Source organism: Lates calcarifer, linkage group LG21 (genome assembly GCF_001640805.2).
Source record: "Lates calcarifer isolate ASB-BC8 linkage group LG21, TLL_Latcal_v3, whole genome shotgun sequence".
Taxonomy (NCBI): domain Eukaryota; kingdom Metazoa; phylum Chordata; class Actinopteri; family Centropomidae; genus Lates; species Lates calcarifer.
Genome location: NC_066853.1, coordinates 3,710,543 through 3,731,426, shown reverse-complemented (window position 1 = coordinate 3,731,426; position 20,884 = coordinate 3,710,543). Strand labels below are relative to the sequence as shown.

Sequence of the window (20,884 nt, the reverse complement as noted above, 5' to 3'; positions counted from 1 at the left end):
TCCGTAAAGTGCCTCAGAGGTTGAGATTAAATTCAACCTGCTCAGGGTCGACTCACGCAGTGACTAATTACACCATTTTAGAGAGATGGAAATAAAGAGCTTAATGGCATTCAGACAGGGAAACGTCACATATCAAATGTTTAGTTTTGCATTTTTGTTCTCGGCTACCAGTATCTCAATCAAATTCTACTTTTCATTCATTAAAAAGGCACTTCTTGCATTGATAATCACTGATCGCTCTTATATTCCTCGCAGAAGAGGCGGATCCAACCATTATTACAGTATTCACGTTGATTCAGTCCTGCACTGCTGTTCCATCCGGGCTATTATGCATTTGTGTCATTTCTATTCAGAGGCAGCAGCATTTTCTTTATGTCAGACATATTAACTGTTAGAATAACAACATGTGCAGCACTTGTTTTTCTCTGTTAGTTCAGCACCCCCTCCCTCTTTCCCATGAGCCTTTGCTCCAGCTGGCAGACCTATCTGAATGAAAGTGGTCAGGCACTGCTGCCTAACAACTGATGAAATGATTGCTCTGTGTGTCTCCAAGTGCAGAAGACTTTAGCCATATGTGGCAGGTAGTCTGGAGGCCCTGCTGCTGATGGGTCTGTGAGCGTCAGCAGCTGAAAAGGATCAGCCAGGCAAAGTGTTAGCCTCACACCTCTGCCCTCGCTGCCAGCTCATGCAGAAAATATGGCAGAATATTACTGTGTGCTTGTTTTTGCCACTGAGAACATCATTGAGAATGTGTAGTTGACTTGGAAACAAATTTGTAAAGGTGGCTTTACCTAACCAAGGAGAAGGCATTTTTTTCTTAGTGAGTCTGGCCTACTGTCACACATGAAGGGATTGTAATGGGATTCTCCACTGAGCAAGTGCATGACTATGTTTCCAAGATTATAAGCACCCAGCTTTCAACAAAATGTTATTTGGATTGGTAATACGGAACAATAATACTGAGGCATTACATGTGCCAAATAGGTATCATAAGGAAAAAAACACCAGAGGTTATGTATGAAATACAGTGTTTGTCAGGCTATGGGATTTCTGTAGGGGTAAATGAGATTTGCTCTTGTGATATCAATGTCTTTGGTTTGCATTTATGTGGGTTCATAAACCCAGACATGAATTTACACATGAACAACATAGGAATAGTCATAATACTTGTTCAGTGTGTGTCAGTTGCAGATTGTGAAGCTTATTTGTATGCCACAGCAGCTCCTGTTGTTTCCAGGGCTCCTGTAGCCTGGGTGGTCAGCCTGGGAGTATCAAAGGTTTTCAGCACAGGACACATCGTAACTGCCAGCGTGTCCCCTTTTCACCATACTGTGAATGGAACTACAGTGCAGGACAATGAAGCAGTGTTTTGCCTGAAAAGAAAAGAGACTGACTATTTGAAATGGAAAAGTATATCAGAAACTAGTTTATTTCCTGTTCCTACAGCTCAGCACATCTGACAAAAGTAAATCCAGAGTCTTGTGAAAGCACTGTAATCTAGGAAAGTAAAGAGATAGAAGTTCACAACCAAATGTATTTTTTCTCCCAGGAGAAGCCATGTCAAGTGGTTCCATGCAGGCAAAAAGCTTTTATCGCTGATGGTAACATTTTAAAGCACTTTCAGTGAAGGTAAAGATTCTCAAACACTCACTGCAGCTTAGCAAAATGTCACTGATCAATCCGCAGCCAGAGCTGGACCATCCCACTGAGTCAGATCCTGTTATCAGACAGCAGATGTAACGGGCATCTGTTAGCACATGTATAGACCAACTAGACGACAGGTCTTTCATCCAGCAGACATGAGCTGGTTTGTTTCAGTTCATTGGCTTCACATTGGAAACCAGTAATTGAGGGCAGAGTGGTTTAGGGAATTGGAGAGAAAATGTTGTTTTGGGGAATTTACTGCTGGCAGCATTGGTGGGCTCAGTTTGGCACTGGGAGGCGTATAAAACATTCATTTAAATTCCCAGTGAATCCATTATTTATTATGTATCAAAATGAAGATGCAAACATATCTACAAAGTATTTTCTTTAATGTCCTGTGTGGCCACTGAACATAACCAAACCTCCTAGCACAAAGGGAAAATAACATTAATCATATTTTGCACTGTAACAATGTATCTAATGTGCCCTCACAGTTAAAGCTGTAACAGCATTATATGCTGCTGGTGCATTCAGCTGAGAGCAGAAGTGAAATAGGTTGATTGCTGCTAAATGTGATGATGACGTCAGTAAAGAATAATATTGGCACGCCGTCAATGGAATCACATCCAGCTGCCATCTGATTTTATTGTTCCTGGCAGAGAAGGAGAAAAAAGTTAGTTTGGGTGCACATGTTATCAGAAAGCAGCTGATGATGATGGAAAGATGCCTGATCTTTTTGGATAAATGCTCACAAGACAAGGTGATGATGCAAAATTTTGGTATTAGTTTGCAATCAGCACTGTTGGATATAATCCTGTGTGCAGGCTTGTCAGGGAAGGTTTTTTTAAGTGTGTGTTGCAGACATACACACGTGACATGTATTTAGCACATGTGGATGTTGACTTTTTTAAGTGGATATGCATCCATGCACAATAATTACTTCATGCTCATTGCTAGGGAAGGATTTAATTAACTGTCCCCTGTCAGGGTAGATAATTAGTCAGTAAGACACATGCACATACACATAAACACACTCTATCTCTCACTCTCTGTTATACACAAACAGAATAAGTCAGTATGTTTACCATCCAAACACCAATGTTGAGGGTAGAATGTTCTAACAATTACTTGCTGTTAAAAAGTACAGTGTCTTGATTGACACGGCTCAATAGGCAATTACAGAGGAGTATTGAGAAAAGCTGCAGACAGGAACTGAGCATGGTATGGGTTCTGTCTGCCTACAGAGAGATGCTAATGTTGATTTTTGTTTAAACTGCTTCAACAGTGGTAGTGCACTGTATGATCTGCACAGCCTGACTCAGTCAGAATACAACAGTAATCATGTTTTCTTTCTTTCTTTCTTTTTTTTTTTTACAGGTTCAAGGTTTGATCTACACACGGGGAAAGGTAAGAAAAAAGTCTTTTGCTTACTCATTTTTCCTGCATGCATGGCTGATTAGCAGGCATTAGACTCTATCTGTAGTTGTGTATGTTCAGGCTGGGTGTATGGATGGATATAGTGGCATTTATGAACTAGTTTGTTGTTGTTTTTACTGCACACTCACACCCATAGTTAGTGCAGACTGCTGTTGTCCTAGTCACAGTGAACATAAAATGTGGATTCAGAGAGTCTTAAGGTATCAGTCATAATCACACACAAACACACAGCGCACATACACCTGCTGCTACTGCAAAAAAAAAAAAAAAAAAAGGATGCAACTAGTTTGTGTGTTTATGTGTCATATTGTTTCTCCACACGAATGCCATCTGTGAGATGCTAATGGTTGTTTTGCTAAATTTTTAGTTGAATTACTTTAAGTGTCTTAAAAGGTCCCATGCTGTGTGTTTAGCTATGCATGTTCTGTATGTGTAAGCATTTGACTCGACAGGATGTCTCTCCCAGCTGATTTTATTAAACGTACAAACACAAAAGTACATCAGCACTTTGTCTATCGAGCTGTTGTTTAGGATGATGATTATAGCTGTTTTTCTGTGGTTATGCCATCTAGGCGGCATTTTATCATCATGGTGATGGTGGAACTACATCTCTTTTTGGTCTATTTCTGGCAGATGGAGTCTGTAATGGTTTATGTCTGCGGCCTTCCCTCTGTAGATCCCAGAGTATTTTAGTCCAGAATAATCCCCACCATCTGCTGTCTCCTCTACTACGTTTTAGTGCTCAGTATCTTTCCCTCTATCTGTCACTCTAGTTTATTTCCTACTGCATTTCCTCTTTTTGTTTACTCTATATTTTTCATCAGTCCCTCCCAGCTGGAATTTTTATCGTGATGCCCCTCTTTCGGTCTCTCGGTCTCCATCACATTTCGTATCTTTACTCCACTAAATCTCTCTCTCTCTTTTTCATGTATCTCAGCTTTCTTCCGCTTACCTCCCACCCTCTTTTCCATGATCTCTTCAGCATGACTTCCTCATACTTCCTTGTAATATCTACTTTTCATCTTGTCTTAAATCTCTGGATGTCTCTACACACTCTAGTCCTCAGTGTTTCCCTCTTTATCCTTCTCTCTGTCCACACCACGACCACTCTCCGCAGGCTAATAATAATAATAATAATCCTAATCTGGACTTCATGAGCACACACTGCACCCCCTGATTTCCAATTTAAAATCCTTAAAAATCCACTGCATTAGGAATATATGTAGATACATATAATACGTGAATAATTCTGGAGAATCTACCCCTCAGGTTCCACAAGCTATTTGTAAGTCCATCCCCAAGGTTGTGTGTAAATGCTTCCTAAAGTCTTTGTCTTTGTAACTACTAGCTGGTGATTGAGTTGCACCATTGAAAATATCTTTGCCAGTGATGTGTAAATTCGTTGTTGGGAAACGTCCATAGCATTGTCCAATCAGAAGCAATCAACTGTGTAAACACTCAATGCTGCATCATGAAACGTAATTAAATATCTTCCCAGTATACGCCATTGTTGAGCAACAGTTCAATCAACTATCAGACCTGATATGACAACCTTTAAGTAACAGCAAGCTAAATTGGTTCAGTTAGCGATACAGCCTCTACACCTGGCAATTACTGATGTATAAATATTAAGTAACAGCTAATTTTTGTGATGCAATCCATTTTAGTTCAGCAGTATGCAAATGTTTACTTAGTAAATGCTTATGTTTCAACCAGGCTAACTTTGAACTCACCAACAGCAGTTATAACCAGCTCGTGTAGCGCTAACCATGTTGCTGACCAAATGTAGAGCATCATTGCACTAACACAGGCTGCCGGCTCATCCCCATTGCTTCACAATGCAATACCTTGGAAAGGATTGAACAGTTTATAACTGAGAATTACAATTAAACCAGGACTTGCTGATCAGAAACAGGTTTAATTACTGAAGTGCCTTTGATCATACCTCCATACCTGAGAAATTGAACAGATTTTCACAATAAAACGTGTTGCATTATTTAATCTTGTAATGCACATAATCACAACTGCTCAAAATTATCTGCTTGTTCAGAAAATCTAATTTGAAATGTGGAATACTCTCATCTTCCTCTACAAGCACCACTAAGGTGCCTAGGGAAAAGGTACTTGACTCTCAGCTGCTCCGCTGCAGTTGTTCTGTGGCAACTGGTACATGACTACTGCAGAACTCCTCAAGTGTGTACGGCTGGATCCCTTCTCTGCTCTTCTCTCCCAGGCTGATGCTCTAAGTGAGGCTGAGCTCTTTGTCAAATTAATAAAACTGAGAACATGACAGCAACATTTCACTTAGTGCAGAGACACATGCATTTGTGACATTGATCATCTCCTCAGAGAAATTCAGTGTGTGATAATGCGAAGGGCAGAGTACAAGGTTTATTCTCCTTTATAGATTCACATGTACTGAGTGTGTCCCTGAGTGGCTTGCAACAATGTCAGAGACAAAAAAATACAGACAGGTATGATAACAGAAACTTGGTGACATGGTTGTCAGCCATGTACAGCACATCTCTGAACCAGCACACAGCTGGATTAACAATGACTGAATGGATTATTGTGTGTGTGTGTGTGAAAGCGAGAGAGTCAGACAGAGACAGAGTGATAAAACACGGTGGTGACTCGTGTGTCAAGTAGGTATTTGATAAAGCCGGATACCTTAAACAGATACTGATAATACCCCGAGATCATCATATTTTGGCTCGACTGCTAATGACATCACAAAACCGTGCACTCCACATGTACATGTGAGCTCACACACACACACACCCGCAGCTCCCAGCAGATCATATCCTCGTCATCTGACCTAAATCCATTAGCAATAGGAGTCATAACCTCCTTCCCTCCTCTCTCCCCCAATTTCCCCCTCTTCCGCTTCCTCCTCTCTCATTCTCTAACCAGACATCAGGTCCCCTACGTGGGACATTTTCCTCATCTGAACGTAACACGAACAGAGACAGATGAACAGAGAGATTAAGCACGTAGGTGTTCACAGCCCCTGTGGGCACTTATGGGGCACAGTTCTCTAAGTGGCAGCTAACGAGCCAGCCTCTTATCACACCACTCGAAATGACAAATTTAACAGTTCTAACCATTTCACAGTCCTCTGAGAGCAGACAGTCATGTAAAAGCAGATAAATATAAAGAAACGAACACACACATCATTAAATTAACACGTCTGCATCTTGAGGCCTAAGGCTATAGTTGTCCTCAAAGGAAATTTTCTGGTCAAAACAATGAATACTTGATGGTCAGGATGATGTTCCTTGAATTTTTTATTTTGTCTTGTTTTGTTCTTTAAGGAAAGCTATACACATTGTGTGTGTGTATGTGTGTGTGCGTGTGCATATGTGTGTGTATGATAGTAGTGTGATTGCCAGCTGGGCCATTATTGCTAAAATTGTATTCCTCTCTGCTGCTGTAAATTGCTTTGGATTGCCGATAATAGCTACTTTTGCCATTTCCCTGGGAGTCCAATATTAAAATCCGTCGTGATGTCATTCTTCTGTAGCTCTTTCATCCTCGCTGCTGCAATGTGTTTCTTGGATTAGTGTATTTGAACATCGCGTAACGCTTTGAGAATGTCAGTAATGAATATAAGGCATGCAATCTGCTTGACTATTCAAAATGCTCCTAATTGAAATGCTGAAAAGACAGCTCTGGCTAATCAGCTTAGAGATGTAGTCCACAGTTGACGCATAATAAAGAGGATCTTAGTGCTGAAGAGTCTATTACCACCCCTGTAATGAGAGTTCACATAATATGATCTGAGGACAATGGAGGGATGGGGAAGTTCGGAGCGAGGGAGCAGCAGGCTGGGAGAAGTACTGTAAAGGCAAGGGAATGAAGAGATGGCTCCCACAGTTCAAAAAGAGTGTTAAAAAAAGAGACATCAAAGGGGCTGAATGCCTACTGCAAAAATGCCTGTTTGTAGAAATGACTTTTAAGACTTGACTTGAAGGTAACGAGGTGAACTGCAAGTGGTAGTTTGATGCGGGATTTAAGTGTTGGGAGGTACAGGGGCGTAAATACCGCATGCTGAATAGTGTGGTAATTGTGAGAAAAGTTAAACCTTAAAACAAATTGTTAAATCTACTGGATTCCAGCGCAAAGAAAAATAAATTGGAGCTACAATATCTGAAAAAACAACCTCTCTTATACCAGACTAAATAGTTCGTCATTGCCTTGTAAAATGACAAATGACAATCTGCAGCTCTCCCTAAAAGATTATGTGTCTGGATAACAATAACACAACTTCTGCTTTTGGTACTAAAGGCGCCAGTATACTCTGCCAGAACTGCTTGTCAGGCGGGCAAATAGTTTTTCAGAAAATGGTAACCCAAGTGCAAAATGATGAATGTTTTCCAGGCCATCTGAAAGCGTGCTCTGTTATTCCAATATTTAAACAATATCTCAGCTCATCTCTCTCTCTACGATGGCTAGCTTTTCACTGCACTCTTGAGTGTGGCTGTTCAGATTAGATATAAACACTTTTGCCTCCTGTACAACACATCAAACAAACTACATCTTTTCAACCATAACCCAACCTTTAAGAGAGGACAGACATTCACACAGCTAACCTCAATCTCTTGTCAGGAAAATGTAAGCGTGTCATTTTCTGCACTGGAGGAATCTGGTCAGGACATGTGATCAGGAATCTAGCAGCTGACTTCAAGATGTGAACAGCTTTACCCCTCAGCCAAGCAAACAAAGTGTTGCAACTGACCCTAGAAAAATGTAAAACAATCCAACCGTTTTCTCCTAAATGTTTGCTTTTAAGGTTTAATTTTTTTCTCTCTCTCTGAATTGAAACTCAAAGGTGTGATTAATGAAAGGCCTGAGAATGTAGCAGAAGGTGACAACCCCAGTTTGAGCCCCCATTTCCATGTTCAGTAATGCATGTAACAGGTGGCTTCCCATACATAGATAAATATAATGGCCTATGTATTCCATGCTGGTATTGGCGTAGGTATTTTTGGTTGTCATAACGTGTATTTTTTCATATTACCGCTCTCTGTTGATAGGACAAACAATTTCACAAGTACAAGTACCTGTGAAAGTAATAGTTTGTAAGTGCTGACTATGTTGTTTCCAGCACCTCAGACAGGCTGCTTTGTGGAATAGAATAATGCACCTTGTTTCTGACATGATGTATCCTGGGAAATCAGTAATGCAGTGACTACAGTTAACATCACAGTGCTTTAAGGTTCACTGATGGCTCCAGTAAAGTGATAAAATGCCACAAGGCAACTCTCTGCAGACTGACTGTCACTCATCACTCTCTCAATTTCACCCTGGCTCATACCCTTTCTGACCCTCCAACCTCGCCTTTCCACACGAACATACTGTACACACACACACACACAAAGTTTCTAAAGCCTCTGTTTATGACCCAGACAGAGGTCAGGGCTGTCCAGTATGAGTGGAATGACACAGGGCGCACTAGCACATTTCCATGCAGCTCTTTACAGGATAATAGAGGACAGTGTGACATAAAACTTTAGCGTAGAGCATATAAGTAACTCCTCTTACCTCATTGTAAAGTTCATTTGGCTATTCTGTAGAATCTGTTTTGTAATCCTATTAAAGTTGAAAGTTGAAACAAACACCACTTGGAATTAACAGTGCATGCCACTTAGTTATTGAAGGGGCTCAGTGTGATCAGATGTCCAATTTATCCTGTCCTTGCTCTCACTGTCCTCATAGTTGGCACCACACTGCAGCTACTAAGATTATTTACACACACTTAGTGTGCTTGATATCTTATTTGACATTTATATTTTTAAATGTTATACCATACAATACAATACAATACAATAAACTCTTCAAAACTGTGTATCTGAAGAGTGTAATTGCTATTCTTAGGCTGGATCTTCTTTTGTCTGTTTATCATGGTATATTGTTTGTATTTGCTGTGAAATCTATATGGAATGGTGTGCCTTCTTGGCCAGGTCTCCCTCGAAAAAGAGATTGTATTCTTAAGGGACTTCCTGGTTAAATAAAGGTAAAAAAACCAAACTCTTTCTACATAATGAAAAACTAAGAATCTAGCAGAGAGGCTAATGGTTCAACATTTTAGGTAACATGCTTATTTGCTTTCTCGCTGAGAGTTAGATGAGGATATCAATACCACTCTCATATGCACTGATCAATGTATGGCTGCAGCCAGCAGCAGTTTATCATCGTAGCACGAAGGCTGGAAGCAGGGTGGCGAGAGCTAGCCTGGCTCTGCCCAAAGATAGCTAAATCTTCCCACAGATGTCGGTTTCCCCACCCAAGAAATACACTGACACATAATCTCTTGTAAACCTGCAACTTGTAATTTTTACACTGTTTTTTTCCCCTCCTTTCCTTTTTTCCTTTGGACTGACTGGGAAAGGAAGGGTAGCCAATATATATAGCCTGAGAGGCAAAATCCAGGGCAAAAAAAGTTCTCAAAACAACTCAGATCTTCACAAGGAAAATTATTCTATTCTATTCTATTCTATTCTAGCTCAGCTCAGCTCAGTCTAGTCTAGTTTATGATGTGCCAAGAATATAATGTATGTTAGATCTCTGTGCTCTGCCCTCCAGCCAGGGATAGGACTACTTTCTCTCTACATGTGTAAGGTGGGCAGATGCCAGCCACAGGAACGGAAGAAAAGGGCAGAGCTAAAGTCCCTCTGCTCATTACCATCACCAACACGATCATTAATCATCACACCTTCAAGTATCTGAGACCTGCAGGATATAAACTGTGAGTCTGGTTCAAAGGGGCACCGCAGTTAGGTATGGAGTCACCATTATATAGGCCACAACAAAGTGACAACATCCATGTGTTTGTTTTTAACAAGGTCAGTGACTGTGGTGCTACATACTGTCAGTTGAAACTTCTTTTAGCCCGTATTGTTCTGATTACACATTTCTGTATAAGCTACATTTACTTTTTCAGCGTTCTTCTGCACATCAGAGAAGCTATGAACAGTGGACTTTAATCTCAAACTGATGTGATTTGGATCCTTTTGGTTTGATGAGTATGTTTTTGGGGATTTTTTTCTTTTCATGTTGAGATATCTTTTGTTTTCCAGCAAGAGCAAGAGGTGTGTGTAAAGCGAGGGAGGCATTGTGTGTAAGCATGAGGTCGGGCCCTGAGGCTCAGGCAGTGGTTACTGTCAGACGGCTAATTTAGAAAGTGTTGTGTCAGAGTAATAGGAGCTGAGAGGAAACTCCTGATACATATCACACACACACACACACACACACACACACACACACAGAGTGCCTGCCTCTCTTACTGACTTACTACTGACACTACAAACTTGACCCGTTTGCCAGAATGGAATGATTATTCATTATAAGTCAATAAAAGAAAAGATGTGTATGGAAAGAGAGGAGCGTAAGGACAGACAACAGATGGGGAGGAAATCTGGTGAGTTTGGAGAGGTGGGGCTGGGAGAGGGGAGTTAAAAGTTTGTATGTGATTGACAGAGAGAGGAAGGCAAGGAGTGAAGAGGGAGGGGGTAGGGGCAGCTGTCCTTAGATGTCTGTCTCTGAGGCTTCAACCAGGAGACAACTTTTAAGTTTTTCAACCTTGGCAAGAGTGCAAAGACATGACAACAGCATCTGAAACAAAATTGTGTGGACAGCAGGTTTGGAAATATTGTCATCATTGACATCTGCCTCATTCTAAATAAATATCTTCATATGGTAGATTTATGTTTAATGAAATAGATGCAGAGTTATTTATAGATCAGGGGTTTCATATACTGTACAAGATGGCTACATTGTAATCTACAGTTCTGAGAGAGCTGTAATCATTTTCTCCTTGTTTTTTAAATTTGAATTGCAGGATTACAAGTTCTGCTGTTAAAAGAGCTGAGGGTGTTTCACAGCCCCATGAGACCCATTCAAAACCGATAATTGCATAATTTCAGAAATACAAGAGTGACCAGGGGAAATCAGCCAGTTTTCCCATTGATTGACCTCTCGGAAATAAAAAGGTTTTTGTGTGCCAGGAGCAGCAGCGCCCTTGATCCAGCAGAGAAATGTGATCCATACTCCCACCACCTGGAGTGATGGTTGTAATCACAGGAGCCACCATGAGGAATCGGCTGGAACATGCATTGATTTCTTCTCAGTCTCTATTGTAGTTTTGGCACACAGGTTGAGGACTACATCACAGCAGTGTGTTAACGCTGTAGCACCATAGGGACACGTGGAAAAGGCTTGTGGCCTATTCATCTTCTCGTGCCTGGGTGCTAGTGCTTTGAGTTCTTGTCCTTGCCACCTTCCATCTGCCTGTGTGGCAGTGTGTCTCCTAATGCTGTGTCATATATGTGACGAGGACTGATATCTAACACGTACGTACACAGCTCGTCGCCCCTTTGATTATAAGGCTATTTGTTTTGGGGATGATTTGGGTCATGTCGTAGTACTCATGCATTATGCAGGAAATATTGCACTCTTTGCTGCAGAACAAAAGCAATAAATGTTCTGCTATCATCTGTTATTCTGGGAAAATTGAGGGATTGTAATGCGCTTTCCGAGCGGTGACCGATGATAACAATGTTTCTCAGTCATTGTTTTCTTGATAATAGCACTTTTGGACATCACTGCCGTCACTGCTGTTATGATTTTCTCGCAGTTTTGAAGAGGTGGCATGTTTTAGTGTCATCTTCAAAGGCAGATGAAATATTCTGTTTTAAATCAAGCAATACAGCCTCCTCCTTGAATATCACTGTGAATAACTGAATTTTGAGGTAAGGTCTTTTTTTTTTTACACATCTATGTGCATGTCATATCTGAGCTCATCTTTTAGAGAAGAATTCATTACTCAGCATGGCAGCTATCTTGTTTTTTTTTTTTTTTTTTTTTTTTTTTTTTTTGAGGTGAAGGCCACTGGGTATATTTTATTTACACCTCTGTGAATTATTCAGGGGAACTGTTTCTAGATGGAGCTAGCTAGCTAACTATCTACTGTCTATGAATGGTTGAGTTATTCTAATGATCCCCCTCTGCCTGCAGGCTTTACCATAGCTACTCATCAGAGAGTTTCTGGATTGAGAGCAGCAGGAGTCTCTCTCAGCAAAAACTTGCTCTTTTAGTTGGGACTCGCACAGAGGGACAGGACTCGGCCTCCCAAACCTCTCGCTAATGTTCCAGATTCAACTCCCCAGGTGTGCAAGTGTGGTGTGTGTGTGTGTGTGTGTGTGTGTGTGTGAGTGAGTGAGTGAGTGGGTATGCAGATCTTCATGTGCACAACTTGTATTTGTGTCTTTTCCATGTAAATCTGTCTCCCTTTTTCCTTTTGCAGAGCAGTCCCTCCATGTATTTCTTTCATCTTACCCATGTTTCACCCTGTTTCATTCTACCGCCTTTTGGTATCTTTTTATCCTACCTCATGTCTCATTCCTCGCTCTTCTCTCTTTTCTCCCTCCATCTCTTTGCTCCTTCTTTATCCACTCCCTCATCTCTGCTTTGAAGTGACCACAAGGCACACCTTATCAAAAGGATCCTCATAAGGCCCCTCAGCATTTTCCCATGAGTGTTTTCTTGTGTGAGTATGAGAGTGTGTGTGTGTGTGTGTGCGTGTGTGTGTGTGTGTGTTTGTGAACAAGGCATATTTGTCTCAAACTGATCTCTCTGCCAGGGAATCCAACCTGTCAGAGCTGACAGAATGTTCAAACAATATCCACCTCAGAAATATCTGACTCCAGGCAGCAGTGGTGTTGCAGGTTGGGAGGAAATGAAATTTTTGCAGTGTAGGATGGGATTCAGCGGAAATCTTTTGAAACTAAAGTGTTAGATGGATAGTTTCCTCCCCTTTTTTTGACTCTCACTTTTTTCTTGTAGTTGAGAGAGTTGAACTATTCAGCTTGGACTTCAGCCAGCTGCAACTGGGTCTCTAAAAACAGCAGTCATCAGTCGCTCAGCACAGGCTTCCTCCTTCCTCCTGCTAACACACACACACAAACGCACGTACACACTCCCTCTCCTTATTCTCTTCTCTCCAAGCCTCCAAGATTCCCTCCTTACTTCCTCTGATCTTCTGAACATCAATCCCTCATTCCTCAAAGCGAAAACGAGGGGACGGGAGATGACAAAAATGAGATGACAGATTACCTGCTATATATAGAGCCAGTCTTATGCTGCTTCCCCTATTCATCTTCCCCCCCGTGCCCCCAAGACATTGGATACACCTTTTGGTTTGCAACTGGCAATGCAAATAGGCCCGCTCCCTCCTCACAGTGCTCTCTGAATTTAATGGCTTGAGCCGCATGTTTTTGTAAATGGTACCGGGCCTGGCGGTGAGGATGTGGTAGCACGAGAGCAAACACAGTCACACATTCACAGTGAGGGCAATGATAGCAGATGGCCTTTCAGTGGGTGTTGTTGCAGCGGTAAACCCAAGTCCTTTGTCTTCAATTTAAAAATATGGCATGATCTTTGTAGCTCAGCCACTTAGCATTTGTTTCTAGCTTGGAGGGGGTGTCACAGTTTGACACACAATTGAAAAACAGACGCATTTCACCTATGATAAAACTGTTGTAACTGTGCTCATGTGTGTTTGTTACACTTTGTGCCCATAGCCTCATATAGCAGCAACATACTTATCTATCTAGAGAGATAGATTACCATGGTCCACAGTGTAATATTCTCTGTTCCCTCCTGTCCATTTGTCTGCTAAGTGTTCCTATAGACTGTCATATTGCAGATTTATGTTCTCCTGGCTCTGGGTGACAATGTTGTAAAGTATGGATTAGAACCACAGTAAAAGGCCATGGATAATCTCACTCCCTTGCTTTTTTCAGTCATTTTCACTCTTTTGTGCTCTCTTCTTTCCACCTCCCTCTGCCTCCTTTTGTCACTGTAAATCAAGATTTTTCTATTCAGGATTTAGCCTGTGCTCAGAAGATTGATCATTTGTGTTACAAAACCAATACAGCTGACCTCTTTGTTTGTACCTTCGTAATATTTGTAATATACTCAGAACTATTAACATATGCTTTACAGGCTAGCTTGACACAGCTTATTCAACTGATATTTTCAGAAATGCAGCTTTTTAATGGCATTTATTGTATTTTCTTTAAAGTCTGATTTCACTCAAAAATGTTTTTTTGATTGTTGTTACCTCACATGAATGTTTGACCTTCACTGAATGATGCCTGTGCAGAGTCGGAGCCTGTTATGCTCCAGTGCAACTTACACATGTGCTATAGACACACGCCTACACTGAGAAGATGTCATTTTAAGAATTCTTAAATACATAATTGAACTTTCTCTAGGAAAACACATCAGACACAATAATGATAACAATTATTCAAAACACAGTGTTTTTATGGATCTGGAGGAGAGCTGTAAGTTTTAATTATTTCTGGCTTTAACAATGCGGAAACAGAGCTGGACTGGTCCATAAAATGACAATAACACCTTAGAGTACAGTAGAATTGACCTGCAGTAAATACAAGTTCAGTAAATTCATTATGTTTGGGTTTGTTTCAGAGGTGTTTCTTTTAATGAGATGGTTATTTTTGAGGCTGTAGCTGTTTGTGGTGTGATTCCAGTCAAGCCTGTGATCATAGAGTTTTCCACACTTAGCACAGTTCATAACTCTGGAAATGATAGCAAAGAGGAACACTAGTAACAATTAAACACATCAGCACTGATTAAAAGACATATGGCTTATAAACCTAACTTACAGTTAAATCTTACAGTTTCACAACATGGCAATTAACACTATGCTTCAAGGGGAACATAATTACATGTTGAATATGTTCCCATAATGCACCACTGTAAATAGTTGTCATGGTTCATTAGAGTTACAGCCTGGTATCACCAAACAGTGTATGAATCATATGACATATCATTCATCATTTTCCAAGTCATTTTGCATGTTATCACTACACATTTTCTGACCTTTTGCATGTCCTTTCACACCATGTCTCTTCTCCTAACCCTGACCAGAACAGTGTAAAATGACAGTCAAGACTAAACTGCATTAAATGACACGCGAAAAGCTTAAAATGCCATGACGTGGAATGTCCTTGAAAGTGATATGCTATTTATATGCCATCCCATGAGATTATGTAGCCAGTAACACACAGAAGCGTTGTTTACATATAAAGAAACATTTTATTCATTTTTCATTGTTTGGTTGACTTTGTGTCCATCATGATAGTCTGAGAAACTGCCAAGCTTTTACTCCCACAGTGATCCTCCTACATTACACCTTGTTAGTATAATAGCTTTAAGATCTATTTGGTGCATTAGATGTAAAAAAAAAAAAAGAAAAAGAAGACGTTTGCTAGAGGTTAAATACAGACAAACAAATAAATGGGTTTGTTTACTTCCTGTACCCGGAGGCCTTAGTAGACTGCTTTAAATGTAAAACCTTTGTTTCCTCTGAATACCAAAGACATATAAGAGCTGTCACTTACGCAGTTGTACACAAGCCTCAGTGCATATTTATTCATTCAAAAATATTGCTCTCTCTTTCTCGCACTCTGTCTTCCTCTCTTACACTTTCATCTCCTGTCGTGCTCATCACCATATCATCAGCATATTGCTGTGTCGTATTCTTTCTTCTGTCACTGTAAAGTACCACTCTCCCTCCACATCACCTTTACGTACTTTAATCTTCACAGGAGAGAGAGAGGGAGAATGTGAGAGAGGGAAAGAAAGAGAGAGGTAGAGGTGCAGACCCCCCCTTGGGATATAATTTATGTTATCGCATATATTTACATCAAACCAAAAGGTAAGGCCCTGCTCTACACCAGTCAACCCCGTTACCTCTGACTCTAGACATGAATAAAGATTCTACACTTCCAATTGGATTTTTCCCTCCTCTACTCCGCATGTCTTTGCCAGTAGCATAATTTTTTCACTTTTTTTTTTTTTTAAATGAAACGCAAAAATATGTGCTAGCGAGGGCAGGGGAGACAAATTGGAACCATGAAACTATTCCTTTTCATGCTGAGAGGAGAAGGAGAGCTCTGTTAGCCTAGCTGACATTCCACTTAATTTGATTCATTACTGCGTGGTGATGCTATTGTCGCCACATGCAGGGAACTGGGCCAGTTGTAGAGCTTTGAAATATCCTGATGGAGGATGGTACAACAGACTATGATAAAATATGAATCAAGCCCAAATGGTGTGGCTTCTTCCTGGCCCCAGCCTGAACTGCAATTTGCCTTTACCAGAATTTCGCACAATATTTGCGAGCCAGTTGTGAGAACAAATTGTGGAAACAAATTGCTAGTGCAGATTGAGTCCAACCAGAACCAAGCTCGTGAGTTTCATAAAAGTTGAACTTGGCCAGAAGTATGGACTGATGCTGTGCAGTACATTATAGGTTAGTGGGATTCCACACCATATAGAGAAACAAATGTTGGCTCTATATATATATATATGTCTGTCAATACTTGCTAACTTTCCTAACCTGTTGTAGCCCCAAACACCTTAGTTAAATTAGCTCAATTATTTCCTATAACCACTGGGCACTGTAGTTTTTAGCAAATGCTACTCAAACAGGAGTAAACTGTGTTATCGTTGGGGACTATTTTTAGTGGTGGATAAATACACATTTGATGCACTGGTTTATGTAAAGATGGTGGTGTATGTGGGACTGAATCAAAATAAACAGTGTGTGCAATAGTGTGGCTCATTTGTGGCTCATTTGTGTGTTTTTACTAGTTTTTGGACACCAAAAATGATTCTTCTGGTGATTCTGTGATGAAGAGTAATGAGATATTTCTGGCTTTGGCTAAACAGACGACACTTTTCATGTTAATTTGTTAACAACTTCTTTTCCTGGAATCAACACACTGAAAAACAATAAATAAATGTCTTCTTGGAATCTCCATGAAGAGATTTCCAGTTTTGTACCGCAGACAGTATGTTCACCGGGAGATGACAGAGCACAGCAACAATATGTGGCTGTGATATCACCAACATATGAAAGGACTCAGATGGAGAGCAAAGCACAGGCTGTGTGTGACTTGCTGTTGTATGACTCATACAGTATGCATACAGTACAGACAACTGGTTGCTGGGTGGTTTTGGCCACTGCAAGTTGCTCACTCATACTTATATATTTTTTTACAGTGTAACAGAAAATTACAGATCTTTCCACTGTCACTGTTAATGTCCAGGAGACACATGCTGTTTTATATGCTGTGTAGCGCTCTGGTTATTCAGTGAGCTGCTGGGAGCGGCTCCTGACTGAGAGTCACACACCACAGAGGTTCCCATCATTACTGATTGTATGACTTTATTCATATAAAATGAATACAGTATGAATTATATTAGCATACTAAACAAGAACCTGCTCCTGGCTCTCTTCCAGCATCAGAAAAAATATGCATTTAAATGAGTAATTATATTATCACTTGTAATCCAGAGCAGGTAAAAGACAAGTCATTACTTTCTAGGTGCACTATTACTCCCTACATCAGTAATCATGATTTTTACTCTCATACACTAGTCTCTTTGTACACTGATCCTTTCTGACAAATGTTGTCAGGAGAACAATAAAGAATGGGGTTTTTGTTCAAACCAACCCATTTTTCACCATCAACATCCGACTGACTTCTTTTTTTGTCACTGATGCTCTTCTTTAATGATTTCTACACAGTTGGCTGCAATTGTCATCTGACAAACTATATATCCTGGAAGGCATTATAAGATGTATTTGAGTTTGCCCATAGACTGGTCTGCTCAAATTCTGTTTTTTTCCCCCCCGAAAACATGTACGAACTACACATTTAAAAGCCTATGAAAAATACCACTGCCTGATTTTGTGTGGGTTTTTTTGTATTAAAGATTCTTGAGGGGATCCTCTGGCTTTTTCTATGTTAAGGAGAGTGAGCCGCCTACCTTCTTCATGCATCTTCATTCTTATACACAGGAGTGCAGAGTGGGAAAATCAAGATCATTAGAAGAAGACAAAGCTGCCCAGAGCCTCTGGGTGGCTCTAAAACCTACTGTATGCAGGAGGAAGATCATTTTGATTGGCATGCAGAGACTACACTCATTCATCATTGCTACGCTTTCATACACCGCCACAAGTGATTTTAAACCTAGCCATCCACCAACTTCATCCCCCAAACCCCCGCTTTCCTCAGCTATAAATCATCATCCAGCCACAGGCCACTGGGCGCAGAGCAAGGTGACACTCCACCATGCTACCAACACTGCTGGAGGTGGGAAGCCGAGAGAGAGAGAGAAAAGAGGGATGGAGAGAAAGAGGGAGGAAAGGGCAATAGGTTGAGAACACGGAGGCAAGAGGGAGATGGAGAGAGAGTGTGATCTATCTACTCAGCTGTCACAGTGGGAGGGAAATCTTTGATGTAAACTCTATTACTGTTTGGCGTGTAGAGACACAGGCCAGACTTGAGTGAAACCCAGGGTGGTTCGCGGCACCTCAGAAAGAGTCAAACCTGGCTGCAAATTCAAACGCACACAGATCATACCTCTCAGAAACATGCAGTTGCTAGGCTGCATACATAAGGGTATGAGTGAGAACTGGTGTAACGATAGAAAATATGTGTCCTTTATCCACTAGGGATGTGATTTCTACGGTCTGTCTGGTCCTTGAAGAAATTTTTTGGTTTGTAGGAAATTTTTCTACCTACCCAAACTAAAAAAATATGTTTATATAACAATGTGCAGTTTGACTTAATGTTAAACAGAGAAAAGCCTATCTATCTTAGCTCACTTAACGGATGCATAATAAGTAGCAGCATATCGACTTTGAAACATCTCCAGGGAAGGATGGATCGTTTAAATGACTACAAATTTAATGTAGATGTTTATAAAGTAGCATAATTAATGGAGTAGCAATTAAAACAGTTTAATATAATAATATCTAATATCAAACTGTTCTTACATCTTTTTCTAACATTTTCAAATAAACCAAAGCAGCTTTATTTATTTATCTTGAGAAAAAACAACTTTTTATCCTCTTGCGATGATACAAAAAGGAGTTTTTGGATTAGGAACATGAGGAAATGCTTCGTTCATAGGAATTTTCTTGGCTCAACTAAGTGTTAGCAAAGCTCAGGAACTCCTCTACCATATATAGTTCTGTGATTTAATTAAAAAAAAAAAACAAGGGAGAAAAGGATCAGCGTAGGTGGTGTGTCTGTCAACTGTACCTGTGTTTGTCCAGTATCATAAGCACAGGCATTGATTGTGAGCCACTAGAACATGAAGAGTGTACTGTATGTGCTGCTGTGTATTTGTTTCTGTGCAGCACTAAAAAGCAGGTCTTCTGTCCTCTATTAGAAAACCCATGTTTGTTTATAATGTAGAGTTTCATGAGGGACATCTTGTTTTGAACTGCAAGACACTCACTTGTGAGGAACAGCTTTTTTATTTGGCTGTAACAATTCCAATGATTTATACTGCCTTCATTAATCAGCTCTCAAATGTAATGAGCTCATCCAAGTGGGAGCAGAAGGTTATGATAGCAGCTTAACAGGGAGTTGGCTCACTTAACCTGGACTGCACTGGGTCTTATTTCATGCAAGGTGGTATAGACAGAAAATCAAATTTCATTTAATTAATCTCCAGCTGAAGTTTAATGACCCTTGTGTATTGGAGTAGAGAAACCAATGTTACTCTCGTCACTGCACTTGGCGCAGTCAAACTGCACATTACTGCTTGCATCGCACTGTCTCATTCAAACACAGATGAAGCCATTTACAATCTCATATTTATCACTTCTCAGTCTGAAATGAAGCAGGGAGACTGGATGTAATGGTATGAGATTGACCCAGCAGGTTCGGTGGGGATGGTTCAATACCGCCATCGTTTTATTTCCTAGTTTATGAAAGAGAAGCAGAGGAGGGTGAAGCCAGCCATTTATCAATCCTCAATGGTAACGATGCTGCCCTTGTGCAGTGTTATGAGAGAGGCACAGCAGGAGTGAGAAAAGACAACATATGCTATTCCTCCACTCCTATCACTTCCTTCATATACAGCAGTAATGGCGTGTGGATGCTGCCTGGTGGAAGAGTCTCAATTATGTTGTAACTTCTTTATTGACTTTCTAGCTGGACTGAAGGGGAGTAGAGCGTCAATATATTTTCTTCTCACTTGTCTTAAAATCATACAAACAACTAATGATTCAGTGGGCCGTTAATAACAGTAATAGTTTTATTTTGACATGATAGAAACACAATGTATTACAGATGCCATATCTGTTATTTCTTGTTCTCATTAAGGAAATATTCATGTAAATATTAAGCATTCATTTTTTATTTTAACTATGCAGTAGCCCCTATAACCTTTGCTGGCCAGTTTTTAAATTTGTACATATTCATGGCTGAAGCCCATGTAATGATTGGCTCTCCAAGGAGGGAATTAAACTACCTCCACTGAGAGAACTCGACCACGACGCTCCTCTGGTTGAGATGCAAATGACTCTATGCTGGGTTTTTTATATATATATTTCATCAAGGGAGAAAAGAATGAGAGCCACTGCTCTGTCCTCCCCCCTGCAGCATTTCTGTGACACAGACTAACGCAGACACACAGACGGCATGTGAGCAGTGATTTCCTGATGTCAGCTACAGATGGCCCCTGCCATGCCAGATTAATGGCGATATTGGGAAGGAAAAAATATCCATGTGGAGTCTGACACAAAATGTTCGAGTTTACACTGAAACCAAACCATGCTGTTCAGGTTTTAAGCTACTTCAGAGTAACTGAACCAATAATACAAACACTGCATGAACTGTTTTAGGTTCAGGTTTATTTATGTATGTGACATGCATGCGTGACTGCAGTATTTTGTGTGTGTTAATGTGCA

General features: G+C 40.5%; 1 protein-coding gene across 1 annotated transcript in view; it reads left to right on the top strand.

The window, feature by feature from the left end:
- The window catches only part of LOC108898818 (immunoglobulin superfamily member 11-like), an 89,554-nt gene that overhangs the window by 22,355 nt on the left and 46,315 nt on the right, over positions 1-20,884 (top strand). The window contains 1 exon segment of the mRNA XM_018698886.2: positions 3,022-3,051. Within this exon segment, the coding sequence (XP_018554402.1) occupies positions 3,022-3,051 (30 nt within the window).